At 34.8% G+C, this 18,050-nt stretch overlaps 1 protein-coding gene across 3 annotated transcripts in view; it reads right to left on the minus strand.

Annotated features, from left to right (window-relative positions):
- Nucleotides 1–18,050, minus strand: part of BRD10 (bromodomain containing 10) — a 55,321-nt gene that overhangs the window by 21,359 nt on the left and 15,912 nt on the right. For 2 of the 3 annotated variants that reach the window (XM_080372261.1, XM_080372263.1), the window contains 2 exons: nucleotides 10,023–10,099; nucleotides 4,620–4,709 (listed from right to left, as the gene is read on the minus strand). In XM_080372261.1, coding sequence (XP_080228387.1) covers nucleotides 4,620–4,709; nucleotides 10,023–10,099 — 167 coding nt within the window. The remainder of the gene's footprint in view (nucleotides 1–4,619; nucleotides 4,710–10,022; nucleotides 10,100–18,050) is intronic. The other variant, XM_080372262.1, reaches the window with a different exon arrangement.

Raw genomic sequence — 18,050 nt, forward strand, 5'->3', positions numbered from 1 at the left:
ACTAAGTAATTCTCCTTCTTCTCACCTTTCTCTCACTTCTCTTCCTACAGGGAGCTACCTTCTCACTCCCCAGACAGCTACACACTTACCAATCAGACTTGCAGGGAATGACTCAAATCCAATGGCACTACCAAAATAAAGTCTTACATTTCAGTAAACAAGGAAACTTCCAATGTTTATGTTCCCTACAAGACAATCTATGCTTTAACATAATCAGGACAGGGTCTAGAATTAATTGCCCTTGTCAAAAGCCAGTTCATTTTACAATGAACATGCTCACGACAAAGTCAGCTTGCAAAATTGCATTCTGCAAAAAAGCCCAAAGTTATTTGATACAAGTATCTGAAATCCTGTCAGTTTCATACTACAAAATGGCAAGAAAGGATTTTTTCTTTTAAAAAAATCAAGTTCTGCTATGGTATGCAACAGTTAAATTATTATTTAAGTTGTACATATTAACAGTTTCACAGAAAAAAGTGACTTCAGATCACAAGAGAAGCTGATTATCTAAAAGGCAGTAAAAAGATTTCCATTCACCCTGCAACTCCCACTGATTTTACCTGACACAGAAGACAACAAGAAAAATGGGATTCAAAACATTAGAAACTGATAGTTGTTATCTCGTGTACCAATCGGGACAGAAGGTGCTACTTCACCATCTCTTCTCATAAAATAGATTTCATATATTAGATAGAAAACTTAGATAAATGCTTCACTATCACGGTTGTCAAAATTTGTTTTTCATTTGTATCATTGCAAGTAGATTTTCAAGTGGAATTAGGCTACTTTGCGTGTCTTGATCAGTTTGCTAGTTATAGGAAATTTCTCAGAGTCACGTTCAACTGAACTGCCATGCTTATATATACAGTCTAAATTTTCAGCAAACAAGGTAAAAATGCAATAAAATCTCAATAGAGTTTTTAGCCAATATGTTCTACTTCAGTTTTATAATTTTCTACTGACTGCTTGTGGCGTTCCCAACATTTTACCTATGTCAGTATTACCAACTAAACAGATATAATTTGTACTAGAATCTGTTTATTACTGTAAATTCTTTGTTTTTTCTATTCATTCCATTTTTACTCTATTTTTTAGTCACATTGCTTTAAAATGAAAGGATATCACTTCAGATGTCCTAAGGAACGTACAGAAGCTAGGAAGATATTCTAGCTTAGACATTCCTTAGGAAGTCACCACCATCTTTTCGCCGGACAGTGCACAGAGCATTACATTCAAGTCCTTCAATTCCCCTTTCTGTACCTCCCACTTTCTGATTTCCAAGTCAGGCACTCAAATAGTAAATCTAACTTATTCTCTCCTCTCCCTCTAGAAATGTAGTAGATGGTAAGGAGAAGAACTATTTAGTAGCTGAAGGGATAGACTTTTCAGAGCACTCCTGTTTTTAAAATAACATACAATTTCACCTGCCAGAAAATGGCACTTTTCCTGTCAAAAGCAGTCCCACTGCCTTTTGCCCCCAGGTGTTCATTCCTGTTCTTAGAGTGGCCCCTCAAACTGTGGCAGAACACAAGCACAGATATTTGTGCAACTGCATGATAAATTGCACTAGAAAACTGCTCTGGGTTACAAACACCTCAACAACAGTAAAAAAGTCGTCAGGTTTATCACAGACTAACTCTATCACCATGCAGCCGAGCACTTTGCTACCCTCTCTCATGGGGTAGCACAGAAAATATAAGCTGTGAGTACATCTATCTGTCTATCTATATATAAAAACAAGCGTGCCAGAGACCGGGAGTAGGAACTATTTATTTGGCAGCAGTTTTGGCTTATTCAGTCGAAAGGCTATGTGAAATTGCAGCCTTGCTTCAGAACTGTGACTACAGTTCAAGAGCAAAGCAGTCTAGTATGTGATAACACCAAGACTGAGTTGAACTTCTGTTTAAAAAAATATTGAAGAACTATGGTCATTTTCATTTTCCTTTCTAAACAATTATGGCAAACTGGCACAAGGGAAATCTCATAATTGTTACAACAAACTCACCAGTAATCAAGCAAAAGTGCAAGATGTTTTAAATGTAAAACTATTAGTCATAGCTAATTCAAAAGACAATACAGATGTACAAAAAATACAGAACCAAACAGTGAAAATCCTTTCCAACAGGTTTATTCTTTCATTTTTCAGAAGAAACAGGTAGTAATGCCTACACTTAAAATTGCCCATGGCTTTCCATTACATAACCTTGTGCTAATTTGCTTTTAACTTGCCAAACTAAATTCTTTGGGCTAAAAATCTCTCATGTCATTTGTTGGCTCAAGCTGATGTTCTGAACAGTGTCAAATACAAACTGTCCAACTACCTACAAAAAAATTAACAGTTTACTCAAGTTAAAAGAAGTCTTACAGCTCAGCTCTTTCATTACAGCCTCCAGTACTTCCAAGTTCTGGAGAAGGATTTCCTTTTACGTACTCTAGAATAGTCTCCTAGGAAACAAAGGGCAGTTAGGAGTAAGAGAAAGGTTATGCTTTAAAGTCTTAACATAAATCAGACAGGCCCTATTTCTAATATATGTTAGTATTTAGCATAAGCTTTAAAGCTTGCCTTGAGGTTTTCTCATTAGCATGTGCTAACAACTACTAAAACTAGAATTACCAAGGAAGTTAGTCACAAAGAAGAAAGATTCCTGTGGCTTCATCTAGGTCACTATTGCAAACAGAAATCAATAAAGTTACCCAGAAGTAGTAAGACCACCACCATCTTCGGGTCAAAACAAGAAAGTAGTCCATGAACAGCACCAAAATGAATACCATCCTATTAATGTAAGCTATCATATTAGGTCAGATTTCCATCACTAAATTAGAACAGTGTTTTTGCTTGGTAGACTAGGTACTTGAGAAAAACTGAAACAAACTTTTATTCTGGATGCTTCTGAAACTGCCACTGTCATTTGTGTCAGAGCTAAAGAATGAAAATCTGCATTTCCTCCAGTTTTTAAGATATCTGAAGTAATTACACAGAACATTAGACATCAAAAATGAAGTTCTAATGACTTCCCTTGCAAAATAAAACCTCATTTTAGCAAGTCAAGTTTATTGACTATTCATCTAACATTTTTTATTTGTATTTCAAGTGAATATGAAATTTCCCTGATAATTACTCCTTAAAAATCAATAGTTTACTGTCTCCTTATAACAACTTTTTCAGCAATTAGTCCTAGCATTTCTTCTTTACATAAAATTTCTATTTGATAGATCTATACAGACACACAGAAAGATCGTTCTTACCTCACAGCTTTCTGAATAAGTTGTATTTTAACTCCGCTCTACTGAAGTGTTTGGGTTTTTTAAGACTGTGTGATTAGAACTAAACATAGTATTCCTGCTGAAGTCATGAAACTTATTTACATAATGACATTATCAGATTTCACTCCAAAGAGCAATTATGACATATTTAGCATTTGTCTACCCTTGAAGAAGTCTTGTTGGTGTGGTTTTACTAGTAGACTAAAAAGTCTTGCCTGTATTAAGATTATTGACACATCGACATGTACTCTCATTTTTGGCTTTTTCTTCTATTGTTGAGCTATTGTTCTGATAACCTCTTGACAGTCTTATAAAACCAATCTGCAATTTAGCAGCTACAAAATAATTTCAAGTTAAGTCTCTTTTTATGCCTTTGGATATTTTAACAGCTATTATGCTAAGTATCTGCACTGAAATTTGTCTGAATTTCAGAGTCCTAATTTGTATTGCCTCTTACCTACCATATCTCTCTCCCCTATTTACATAATTTAAGAATGAATTGTTTCTGTATGAAACTAAAGACATTCACAGAAATCAGCAGCCTAATTTCTCAGGTATAGAAAAAGCAACATTTTTATCATAGAAGTGCCACAGAAATGCCTATCGAAGGTTTAATAAACAAAACTGCAATAAAGAGTAAGTAATAAGAAGAGTTGGCTGTAGAAAGCCATTTCAATGAGTACCATTTATGTATTTAAAATTAATCACCATCTTTATGAGAATCATTGCCTCCTACAAAATCCCAAACATGTTGGATTCTCTTGTCTAAGCATTACTCTTTTGAGGTTTTCAGTTGCATAGATTGAGTGATCCAGTGTACATAGATAGAATTTGTATCTCAATCTGGTATCAAAAAGCCAGATAGCATGCTTTCCTGTACAACCTATTTGAGTAAAAATTAAGCAAAGCCAATTTTAATAACTTACTTGCAAACAGAAGGAGTTAGGAATCCTAACAAGCAACATAAGAGTCAGCTCACAAGAAGATCTGATCAGCACTGCATAGGCAGATATAAGAACTCTGTCCTGTAACTGCTTGTTGGTTAAGAGTTTGTCTTCACAGAAGAATGCTCACATATTTAATAGAAATTAACTACTCCATCTAAGGTATTAGCACTATCCATATTTTATTTTGGCAGTGAAAAGTGTTAAAACAGTTACTGAATTTACTTATTGTAAAAACATTGTGAACAGAGAACTATATACAGAAAAGATTAAGCTTACAGTCTCCAGTTATTAACCTTATGAGGCTTCATGCAGTTACTGAATAGGCATAAAAACTTCAGTTGACAGGCCTCAGCAAACAACTGGCACCGTTTTATACCCATACAAGAGAAAGCTTTTAATGTCACATACCGATTTCTTTTTAATGTCCTCCAGATCTTTGAGTTCATTCTCAATCTTTGTGATTAACTCCCTGAGTTCATCAAGATTAGTGCAAATAAGCTAAAAAACAAATGAACACAAACACTTGGTAATATGGGACTTGGAAAATGTACAATGAAATTAAATAAAACCTAAAAGCATGTGTTATTACTTAGTGCCACCATTTAATTTTTTCCTTATAGCATTTTAAAATGTAACAAAATGTCTTTTTGAAAGTAAGAAAATCTAATAAATATTTATTCTTCAGATATAAACCACATCTCTGCCTGTAAGCTTCCATTTCAAAATGTACGTATTTTCTTAAAACTTCTGTGAATGACAGCTACCAAATCTGTCTCAACTGTAGTAATGAATTGGAAGAGGTTTGAGTATCAAACTAGTCCTTGGTGAACTAAAGTGTACTAGCCTTGGATTATGCTGCACTTGTAACAATTATACTTGTAACAACTTCTTCCTGAATGTAACTTTATATGCTTACACAGAGTTTTCCTGAAAGACAACCTAGTCATGTCTACAGACTGTACCTACCTGTCTATGTTTTGAAAAAGTATTTTTCTTATTCCTGTCTTTCAAAAACAGCTTTTTATGTTTTTCCTTTCAAAATATGGATGCTGTTTTCTTGAAAAACAACTGACAAACAATTTAGGGCAATTAAAGACATTAATAAACTGGAAATTACTAAGCTGTTAAGTTCTTCCATATCATATGTTAAGACTTGCTTCTTTCTGAACATCCTTAGGTGGAAATACTTTCATTAATTTAAGGAAATAAAATCCAAACAGGAAAAAATCCACAAAAATGTTATCATACAACTGCTGATTTTTAATTTTTTTTCCAAATCAGTAATTCGTGACAATATATTTTTACTTCAATTACACATGCAGTTTTAGATTCATAGTGAATGTGTATTAAAAAAACATCGTTTCACTATTAAAACACAGAACTGACACTTCAGCAAAACACGTAAATTTCAGAAACCTCTAACACATACATACCATTATTTTCATAACACTTGTGTACATTTGAGAGCATTGAGAAACTGGAGTGACTTAAACTAAAGTTCACAGGGTTTACATTTATCAAGTTTAAAATAGCAAATGAATAGGAAATTAACACTGTCTTGCTGTAGACAATGTTTGTAAAATTAAGTTGCTAAAGTTCCATCTCTTAACCCAGAAAACAGCATTACTATGTGTAACTACTAGGTTGAACTTGCATGTCTATCCTGCCCTTGAAGAAGCTCCAAATATGTAAGATGTAAACTGGAAGCCAAATATTGGATTTGCTTTTCCCATTTGGCCTGAAATCTGTAATACTGTAGTATTAGATAAAAAGGTACAAGTTTGTCACATCAAACCCTTGAAATAAGTAAATAAAGGCATGGATAAAGATTTTCCCTGCACAGTTATAATCCACTCCTTTGACTATATACATGACAATTCAGTTTTTAGATTTTATGGCTGCTTTTTATTTTCTCCTTTGAGACACATTTAGTCCAGTGTACCATGGATCGAAGATGAAGCAGAACTACGAATCAAAGAAAGATACTGTCTTCATTAGCTATAAGCAGGTGGAATTTCTTTCAAGGACTCACTTCTAAGAAGGCAAAGAGTTTGTAAGGAGAAGGATGATTTCAATGTTGTTAGTTGAATGCTGTCCTGGAAATACCAACTCTATCTTTGACTCTACCATAAAAACCTCCTACATGTCATCAGACAATTCATGTGGCCAAACTTTTCACAGGTCCCAGTCCCGTCTCTCCTTTTAAGAGTCACTTGAAACATAAGGATCCAATTTACAAAATTGTTAGTGTATACTAATCAAAAGTACGTCAATGTGAAAAGCAATGCCAATATGTAAAGTTAAGTTGTCTTGGGGCTGGGGGTGACAGTGAAGAGTAATCAAATCTCTAAGTCCCAATTTTCATCAGGAGAGGTGTACATTTGAGGCCAATATGTGTTTTCCAACTGCCCACTGGTAGAACAAGGAAGGTAACAGCACCTCAGCTTAGAGGATTTACTGTAAAATTTAGTTTATTATTTGAAATACTCCAATACTGTACTAAAAACCACTATAAAAAAGGTCAAGAAGAAATTTATATTTCTTCAACCACAGCAGGATTTGAGATGAGGTACTAAAGATGCACACTGATTGGGAAGAAGCTATTTCTGAAACTTCTCTTGCTTGGTTAACATTTCCCTTCTTACAGAATGAAGCCAGCATTTTGAAGGAAAGATAAAAAGAACAGTTATGAAGTGTAATCTATTTTGTATGAACATTTTAATATGGAATCTAGCTGCTATTTCTCATGATAAGCCTAATGTTTCAGTATTCTTTTCTCATGGTTGTTAATTAGCTGAACTTAGCAAGTCGATTTTCTGCAAACACCCCTGACTTTTTAAATTGTTTTGTGTGTTTTAACAGGTAAGTTAATGTGAAGGCAAAAATGAAGGTATTAATGTTACAATCTAATCATTCTGTCACATTCCGATAGCTTTCTGGTAGTTTCACATACTGGTCATGAAGAACATGCCTTCCAATCACCCATCATAAGAAAAAATCTGAAGAGAAAAAATGTTTCCTTTATAATTGATCAAAGGTAGTGAAAGAGAAGCTAGACCCTATTCTCTAGACACGGCGTGGTGGCTTAAAGATTGATTAATGTACAAGTCATGTAATTAATTACGTACATGCCAACTACAACAAAGACGTTTTCACATCAGGCACAGTACTTACTAAATATGGGCTTATTGAATATAATGGAGGCTTCAGGTATTCAGTATTCCAGTAATTTTTCAAATTCAGTGTTCAACTCTCCTCTTAGGATACAATCTCAGATCTTAGTAATCTCTCAAAGAACCTCACTGACTCCTCAAGAAGGAAAGACAGGAAACATCCCCTGTTTTTTTTAAGGGAAGACAGAGGGGCCAAGCTCTATTCCATCTGGGGGCTCTTCCATCATCCATTTCTCAGAATTTATAAATGAACTATTCATGATTATAAAAATAAATCTAATCTGAGGATTATTCATAAATACAAACCTAGTGTACTCCCCCAGATCACTGATGTTCCTTCCTCACCTCCCTTAACTTCAGCCAACCTTTTAGCATAATTTTTACTCACTTCAGTGGGGTTTCATGCTTAACTTCAGGTTATCTGTATAACTGCTGTAAGTTATACTTTTATTTCTGATGAACCTGTTCTTTTATTGCTGCCTTCTCCATGTGGAAAAGATCCAGACAGTCTCTTTCAATATCTGTATTTAATATAGACCATAGCTGATAAAACTGAAACTGTTAAGACACACTTAAACAGTACAGCTGAAGTTAGTCCAGTTCCTTAAAATGCATGTGTTCCTTTTTTTTCCTTAGTTATAGTACATGTACGTCTATATACCTACATGTGTATATATGTCAGGGGAAAGGAGGAAAGACTGAGACAAAGCACTTCTTACCAAACCTAAATGTACTTTAACTGGAAAAGAAATCCAAAAAATGCACATTTAGTGTCCCTTCTGTAATGCAATATAATTGCTGTAATGTCTTTAAAACATTAGTAAGCAAAGGTGGTAATAAGCTTGGAATTCAGAATTTTTTAAAAGGAACTATGCAACAGCCAAATAACTCTGCATCAGTGAAGCTGTAGACTCACTTCTCAATGTTCAAGATATTAAAACCAGGACATTTCTTGTGTCTTTTTCTTTGGTATAGAGAATTTAACATGCATCTGCTTTTGTTCTGGGTTTGTTTTTTGTTTTGTTGTTTGTGTTTTTTCTTTTAAAGCAGCCTTGAGCTATGAAACTAACATAAGGCCTGAAGTCACATACAAAGGAGTGACTTTGACTGACCTATGCTTTTACTGCTTTGTCCATGACATTCGAACTATGATAGAGAGCAGCAAATCTCTCCAGTGTGTGTGTATATATATATATATATCTAAAAATGGTAATATTCTTATGATTATACCCTCCCTGGCACACTCACAGGGCCTCTATACACTCAAGCTGTCTTACCAAATACTTAAAAAATATGCTCTCACCTTCAAACAGTTGTATAATTTCATTATGTGTCCATGTATGTGGAGAAGGGTATCTTGAAGAATACTTTACTAGGCTCTAAAAGTCTTAGCAGTATTCCAAATATCAATGTTCTAATATTTGCAAATACTCTTAACAGTTATACCAGTCCTGCCTGTCCTCTTGAAAAAGACAGGTTAAATTATTAAAAACTTCCCTAATAAGATTAAACTGCTCATACTTATCAGTCTTATCTTCGCCTAAAACAAATACAAAGACAAGCTTTGACCAAAAGAGCCAGAATTATTTTGTGAAGTTTTAATTAACATTTCACCTAGGTAATGTGATAATGTTTAGTTTTACACTTAGGTAAGAAGTTGGGCTAAGCATTAATGTTTTAGACTACTGAAATGCAATGGTTTAATGCTGTAAAAAAATATTTCTAACCTAACCATGTACTTTCATGGCATGCAGGTAATGTGCTGGGAAAAAATTTTAATGTTACCTGTTTTTTGGAGCCGCTAGGAAACATTTTAGTCACTACCATTAGAATACAAAAGTCAGTGTACACTCAAATATCTCTATATTGGCTGTTACTAACCAATTTTATCACCAGATATCCTACTAGCTCCACCTGAAACACATCATCGTCATAGAATAAATTGATTCTATGTGAGCATTTTACAGAACAGTCATGCTTTAATGTGGGTCTACTGCTCAGGATAGCAGATTGCTTTCTGAAAAAGAATAATAATTTACAGCCAAATGAGAACTTCAAGCCAAGCAGTCATGCATAAATTGTGACTTAGAACTGAAGTACTGTAACTATTACAATATCATAAAACCACCTTACCATAATTAGTACTGTTTGCTTAGTGCTCCCTGGTCTAAAGGTCACATGCAGACAAGGGGTAAAAGCTGCAAGCAAGATGAACCCAGCAGTCTACAAATTTTTTGCAAGTCCTTCTATACATCAAGCTAGATATCAATTCAAGGATCACAGTGTCACACCACATACAAAACCCAAGTATTTTTATACAAGAATACTATATCTACCTGAAAAAAATCCATTAACAACTTTAGTTTTTACAGGTTTTGTCCTGTAACAGATTTATCTGGGATCTTTAACAATACTGTGAAACAGTGTGTAAGAAGCACATAATAAAAAATGCTAGAACATTCTCTACCAAGAAAAGGTGAAATGCACTCCTAAAAGCACTATCAGATTAAACCTTGTGAACTAGACGAAGGAAATTCAACTTTGATTAGGATATCCAAGGTCTCTATCAGAAACTAAATGACTTATTTTATAGACATTCAGATTTCAAGTGTTTAAAGCAAAACTTAAAATAATTTACCTGAAACTCTGGTATGGTAGACTTTGTGACACCTTTCCTCTTCTTTGTGATTGCTTTTTTAGATACCGATTTTTTTCCTTGTAAGATTAAAAGAGAAAAGCTTTATAAGGCTGTTTGTTGTACTTCATTAATAAAACCAAATTACATATAGACTTGAAAGTTAAACTATAACTAACGGATTACAGTAAGTCACATAAACATGATGAATCAGAACTAGACTCAGCAAAAGCAAACATTAAACAATTCTCTGTGCAGGGCAATTGGGGAGGAAAGAAAGAAAAAAAAAAGAGAAAATAATAAACCCACTATGATGCCCATAATATACCACCTAAAAATGTAAGTCATAAAAGAAACATTGACACCACCGTTCTGAAAGGAGTGAAATCCACAATCTGCCACAAACTTAAGAAAAATAGCATCTTACCTGCAAGATTTTTTCTCTGACACTGTAAAGTGAACCACACATTATGGCCTGGGATCTCTGTATCTTACAATAAAAAATACCCGCAAAGCATCACTAATATCTAGAAATCTTTAAGTTACCAATTAAATCAGATTGCTTTCTTCTAAAATGTTAGGCTTTGCTACAGCCAGGAAAAACAGATCAGCAAACACCTTCCTATGATGCCCCTCACAGTCAACTGTGCTATGTAAGAGCATGGATGTAACTAAAAACCTCCTTGAAGCTAAGGCAAGTACTTTACTGCCTATAGTATCAGGGTTCAAAATCACATACATTTCTCAAATCAAGTAGCTGTATCACCAAGCCATATATGCAAGATAATGGTGTTTCTTATATAGTTATTTCTACATTCACATGGTAAAATGAAACAATCTCACCTTTGCCCTATTCAGGCAGACCAAAACCATCACTCTAAGATTATTGCCGTGCTCACATTTATGACTCCTAAACAATAATTAAAAACCTTTAAAAAAATCATACGAAAGTATGTGGCATTTGTTGTCAAATAGAATCATTACAGGCACTTGGCAATAACACAAACACAGGTAGATTTGGTATTTAAATTAATGAAACTATTCGCAGGAATTGCATTTAATTTTTCCTAATAGATGCTTGCTTGTGTGTGCAAATACATATGTACATATACATAAACCCACTCGTAGGTGCCTAGGCACCTATGTTTTTAGTTTATTACACTACCTTATTTTCAGTTTATTACACTGTGAGCTTCCTGAACATCTTACCTGAATCTGAAATAAAACACACTTAAGAGACAGGGCACAGGGCTCAAAGGATCTAGATTTGAAACATCACATAAAACCAAATCATATAAAAATCAATAAATCAAGCTAGATTTGAAAGTCCACATACTGAATAAATAACAGAATTTAAAGAGCCCTCAACTACCAAAACAAAACATAGATTTTACGCTACAGAACAAATGCTAAAACACAGAAGCAAGGTTATTAGAACAATAGCTCAGTTTTGACAATGGGCAAAAATGTCAGCATTTGTTACGTATTTTATGAATCCAATTGCACTGAAAACATAATTGCTACTACTGAGAACTGTGTTGTCCATTTAACGAACTAAAGCAGACAAGTAACGTAAGATTTCTTGACTAACTGACTCAAAAAGAAGTATGGTCATATGGTGGTTCCTTGTTATAATCCTGTAAAAGAACATTACCTGGCAGGAAATGAAGGGATAAACACATGGGGCAGCTAGACTTGTCTTGCTTCTTTACAAAAAGAAAGACTTGAATGTGATTAAGCTGAAAAATCTTCATTTTACTTGAATACTTTCAACACACTTTTCAGCAAATATTTACTTGAAAATTTTCAGCACCAGGTGCTGTATGATGTAGTATACTTCAAAAAAATAACAGTTAACAGAAATATACTTTTTTTTTCACCAATATTTCCTATTGAAAAAATCTGGAGGTGGGGGATTTGTTAGGAAGAATTACAGTTAATTACCAAAAAAATAAAGGTAATAGTTCTTCCTTCACGGCAGCATCTGAAAAGCATGCAATAGGGAAGATATGGGGTAACAGACAGAACAAGAATTAAAAAAACCACTGACTAGGAGCACAAGACAAATGAGCCTTACCTTCTGTGTAACCAAATCAAGGGAAAAACATTTTTGAAAATAGAGTATGACATATGGGTTATCATAAAGCACACCTACTGGAATATATGTACCGTAAGACTTGCACAAGTCCCAGGCTGACATCGGCCATGAACTAAGAATATATCTGTACAGAGCAGCACCACAGACTCTTACCCACATTGTGACTATACACACTAGATATCCTTTGGTGCAGGCACATATCACATACCAAAAAAACCCAGAAAACACTATAGATATTTGCACAATGGGAGAGAATTAATATATACAGCAAGCCAACTTTGGCAAACTCATCTTTTACCTTAGAAATGTCATTATAAAATAATCACACTGAAATTCAAAAGAAGCTATAGGAATAATACTGATAAACTTTTTTAAAAAGTTATCTCTGGTTTTCCAAAAATGATCTTCTTGTTTGTCAGGTTTTAAAAGAAAAAAATTATTCAATAATTTTTCAAGGAAAAATATCCCCAAAATGATAAAGGAAAACTTTTATTTATTATTCCTGAGACAATGTAGCTGCACCTGTGTCCCGTTTCCAAATTAGCTTTAGTACCTAAACATACTCCTATTCATTTACCTTTAAGCTGAAAAATCTTTGGATAAGATTAACCAAGGATCAGATTTCCACAATAAAAAAAAAAAAAAAAAGTCAAGATCTCTTAGTTTAGATTCTCAGACCACAAGCTGACACATTCAGCAAAACCAACAGCAATGGTAGGGGATGCCAGCCTCTACCACCTCCCTGCTACTGGCTCTGTCTTATGTAGCATAACCATGCAAACATGTCAGTCATGCCACCACAGAGCAGCCAGCTTCAACTGCCAGGCTGAGGTGGGCATAGATTCTGTATGGAGCATAAAAATCACTAAGGGGTTGAACAGGCATCAACTGTGAGTGGCAACTTCTCAAACCACTCCAACAGAGCTTCTCTGCCCATAAGCAAAGAGGCTATTTAAAATGGTTTAAATTACTTCAGCAGATGAAGTAACATCTCTGACAGTAGCTAGACACATTTTGAATCACAGCACACTGTACTTTTCAAAGCATTCTCAATATATAAATATATTTAATTCCTCACTAAAAGTAATCAGTCAGAAAAACACACTTTAATGAAGAAAAAAAAATTCTAACAAAGAAGCTCATATGATTATCTCTTCAGGTCACCTATTCCAATCCAACATACCCTTGCTTGCTTCCCACCTCTTGGTTCCCAGCTTCTACTAGCCATACTTCATAAAACACCTGATTAACAGCTCTACGCTTAGACAAAATAACAATTTCAGTACAAAAATTCTCAAAGAGGGAAGGATGAACAGTGGCTCAATAGAAAGATTTCCATCTTTAGAGGTCTTCAAGTCGACCTGATCTGGTATTTGTGACGATCCTGGTACAAACAAGGATTGAGACTAGGTGACTTCCAGATGTTCCTTCCAACCAGCTTTTCTATGGCTCTGACTCTTGAGAAGACTGCCATGCACAGCATACATATATTAGTAACAGATACATAGGAAATCAGTAACTTTTGTCCAATCAATTTCTTTATGCTTCTCCCTAATCATGTAAGAAAGGAAGGAGAAAAACATTCCCCACCAAAACAAATTAAGTTTTCCAAACTAAAACAAGAAGTCCAAAGAAAATAATGACCTTGAAATAGCTGAAGAAGCCTTATCCTTCAATAGCTGCAACAACATAAAAACTGTTTTTAGCCCCATCTTGAGATGCTAACAGTAGCGCCCCTATTCTGCCACAGCTACAACACTAAATTGGTTTTTGCAGAGTAGAGAAATACTTGGACAAGTATTGATAAATGTTTTATAAATAAATATGGAATTATTCTTATTCCTGTTTCCACTATAGGGTAATACTTGTAATAAAGATTGAAATTATACTTCTTTTTGATATAAAGTTCAATTTCAGATATAGTCAATCCTTCTTTGGGAGAGAGAAGAAAAAAAAAAAAAAAAAGAAGACAGACCTTTATTCCTCCTTGCCAGAATTATAAGATAACATTACTGAATAGAAAACAAAGCTAGTTTGTATTCAAATATATACATATCAAATTTATATTTTAAAAAAACCAAACAACCACAACAAAACCACAAACTCCAAACCCAAACTACTCTGCTGCAAATGGAACTGTTCCAAAGCTAGAAAATGTCAGCCTACATTATTCCTGTGTAACCTTACATTCACCCACTAATCTGACTTCACCGTGCCACAATTATTAATTATGCCTCCACACTGCATTTTCCAAGAGGCTCCATCCACATCTTGGGTTTCAGTTCAGAGGGAAAGAGAGTACAAGACATCTTACGTTGGATAGAAATCGTAACTATCAGCTCTTTTCCCCTCCCATGCTGCAGAAGGGGATCAGCTCTTTTTACACCACCTCCAGTATTGACAGAGAGCTAAGCCATTCTTGAGATTAGGCAGTGGACAACTACAGACACACAAGGCAAGAGCCCTTCCATGTTCAGTGGACAATACCAGGAGTGTGCAGCAAATAGAGTCCTTCTCATTCTGTACCAGAGAATAAAGGGGAAATATATAATCACTTTAATCTTCCCAACAAATCTTATCCTAAATTAGACTACAGTTCAGTTATTTGTGGATATAGAACAAAGCTCTTTATTGATCTGAGGTAGTATTACTCTGCAATAGCATGTTACCAACCTATACCTACAGCTGGTAGCATTGGAGCCCAAAAGCTCAATTTGCCCGTTTCCTGACTTTACTTGCTAAAACAAAACACTTTAATATCAGATTGAAAAAAGAACACTGTCAAAATGCATACAATCTGCAGTAAAGGACAGTGCAGTTGTCTAACATTTTAGCCATCATTCCATTGTTTTTTCTGAATAAAAAACAAACTCCACCTTGCAGCAGGAATGGAGTAAAATACAGGTTTTCCACAGTAAACTTATTTGAGCAACACCTTACTTATCTGCCAAAAAAGCTGAAAACTGTGTTAGGCAGACACAAGTATCTTTAACCTGGATACTGCCCTGTCCACCCAGACAGCGTTTGGCTCTTAATGGATGATGAGGATAGAAACCTGTATAGTGAGTATTAGCATAAGCCAGTAACAGGGGTTAATGAAAGCACTAATGTGAATATGAAACATGCTATTTGGACAAAAGCTGATTTCAAAGTAAGTGAATGTTGTATTGGAAAGTGCTGAAATATCTGTACTATTTAAATAGTGTATGCCAGGTTTCATGTATGACTTAGTCTCAGAATAAAGACTACTTTATGCAACAAACCTAAACTAAACCAAAATAAATGAGTAAAATAATTCAAAGATGAAAAATTTTTACATTACTGTGTTTTAATTTTTAGTTCTATAATAATGGTGATTACAATTTGTGGAGTGGAAGAAATAATGACTCCCTTGAATTAATACTGTTTTTATTTATCATCAGTTCGAATTTCAATTCCAAGAGATTGGATTATTTTATACCTTTGACTGGTAGTTAAGAGCAGGTTTTTATCTATTTTCCTTCTACATATTTTTAATTTGTTAAACAAACTCATTGCTGAAAGTAAAAACCAAATCCAGATCTACAGATCTTTCATGCTTATTCCTTTGAAATCACACCACTGCTGAAACACTTCTGTTGTAAGATTCACTGGCAACCAACATTGTAATAGTCAACAGCCCCTTAGCCAGCTCTGAGAAAATTCTTAGATGTTATTTAAGTTCAGTAAGCCCAGAAGTTATCTGGCTGCCATAGGTTTTCTTTCAAGCAAAACCAAATTCCACAGATGTTATTACTGAATAGATGTGCAGGCAATTAACAAGGTAACATAAACTTGGACACAAGTTATGAGCATCCAAAAAACCCACTAGGGATATATGATGCAACTAAAACAGAAACCACCTCAAGCCATCTGAGGAGCAGTAGGGGGAATAAATAAATGATGTTTCAGATCTCTTCTAGTCCTATTTTAGAGGCATAGAAATGTAGACAAAATACTAAGCCATAGAAATGCTCCTGACATTTGTAAATTACCTCAGGAAGGACAATAAAACCCATTTATAAGTTATCATAATATAAATCATTTTGACTTGAAAACAGGAACATTTTTACAACATTTTATGAACTATGATATTTGAGTCCTTGTGGCTTCTGGAAGAACAAAAGTAATGTCAACCCATGCTTCAAATTATAAAGTGGCAACACAGACCAATTTAAATATAAAAATTTTAATAATTTTTATTAAAAATGCATTTTTTACTGCATATGCAGCAGAGCCTTATTCCTCCAGATGGGGAAATGGATGTTTTTGACAAACACTAACTCAGTAATGTTTGCAGGGTAAGATAAAGTTAGCCCCCTCCAAGAATTCCTGTTTTCTTGTTACATTCTAGTAGCAACTCCACTGTTCTCAAATAGAAAAACTGGCCCCATATTTTCTTGTTCACAGACTTGTAAGACACGTTTCATGCCTTTCAAAGATTTGGCAACTGCTGGGCATGTCCTGTTTTCTCTTTATTTTCCTAATCTATCTTGCTCCAAACAACTCCCCTTTTAGAAAAATATAATGTGCAATAATCTGGAAAATGAAGCATTACTATAGACTTTGAAGCTTCCGCACTTACACTACTTCCACACATAGCATATGCTTTTATACAGTCAAAACAGCAAAGCAGATAATGCTGATGTACAGAACTACAGAACAATGCAAGCTAAGCCAATAAAACCTCAGTGGTACCTGTTACCAAAGATACTGACACTGCAGCTTATTGTATTGAGTACATTGTTACAACTTGGTAGAATACCTCATCTACTGTTTTCGGTGTGGTTAACAGGGCTGTTCCAGATCCAGAGGCTGGACAACAGTAGAAGGAAGTTTTTTCAAGTCTGAAGACAAAAGTGAAGACTAAACTCCCAAAGACAGTACACAAGACACTACAAATCTACGCTGCCAGGCTGTTGAATTCAGTTCTTCACATTCAGGCAATGCTTGATGTCATACATAAAGTGTAGTGGTACTCTAAAGAAATAAAATATACCGTGAAATAGACTTCAAGCAGGTGCACTGCTATGAATCTTTCAGAGCACAAGTACAGGGTATAGAATTTACATTGAGGTTCTTCTAAAGGTGTGTGCTATGCTGGTGTTTTCTACACCAATTGGAATAAAAGAGATTCAACTTACACTTACTTCAACCTCTGCTTCAGGCACATCAGAGGTACTTCAAGCAGCCTCTGGTCCCTCCTATTTTCTCAACCCTACAGATGTTCTGAATTTCATCCAATCCCCAACTGAAACAATTCTCATGCTTTTGTAGTGTGCCTTGCACTATAACCCTCGTTGTACCCCACAATTCACTTCAGCACAGCCATCTATCTTAGTCCAGATCCAAACAAGCCTATCACTATTGTCACAGTCCAATTCAAGGATTTATAGCCTCATTTATTTAACTCCAGTCGTAAAAATATAACATTTAAAATGTATAGAACTACTGATTCTGTCTTTCCATTATATTTGGTACTACTCTCAATAACATTGACACAGAACACTCCCACAGTAATAACCATCACCTTGTTTCAAAGACACAGATTCAATGAAGTGGTTACGTCATCCTTTTCATAACTTGCAAGAAAATCTTGTAACTACAGCAATGCTCATGACATCGCTGTGCTCTCCAGTAAGTTTTGCTCACAATACTTACTGGAAGTTTTCAGCTAAAAAACCCCAGCACAACCAGTCTATAGTCATATGCAGTATCTTTTCAGTACCACAGCTACAGCAAGCCAGGAACATGCAAATCACCAACAGAAATATGAACTATGACTCAGTTACATTTAGCTGCCTCAGAGAATCAACGGTGGTGGAAAAAAATCACCTTGTTAAAATATAAGGAAAAGGTACTCACTTTTACATTCCTGATGCTCTCTTCTACCTCCTGTACTTTTAAAGAACTTT

This window comes from Falco punctatus, assembly GCF_963210335.1.
Source record: "Falco punctatus genome assembly, chromosome: Z".
NCBI classification, from domain to species: domain Eukaryota; kingdom Metazoa; phylum Chordata; class Aves; order Falconiformes; family Falconidae; genus Falco; species Falco punctatus.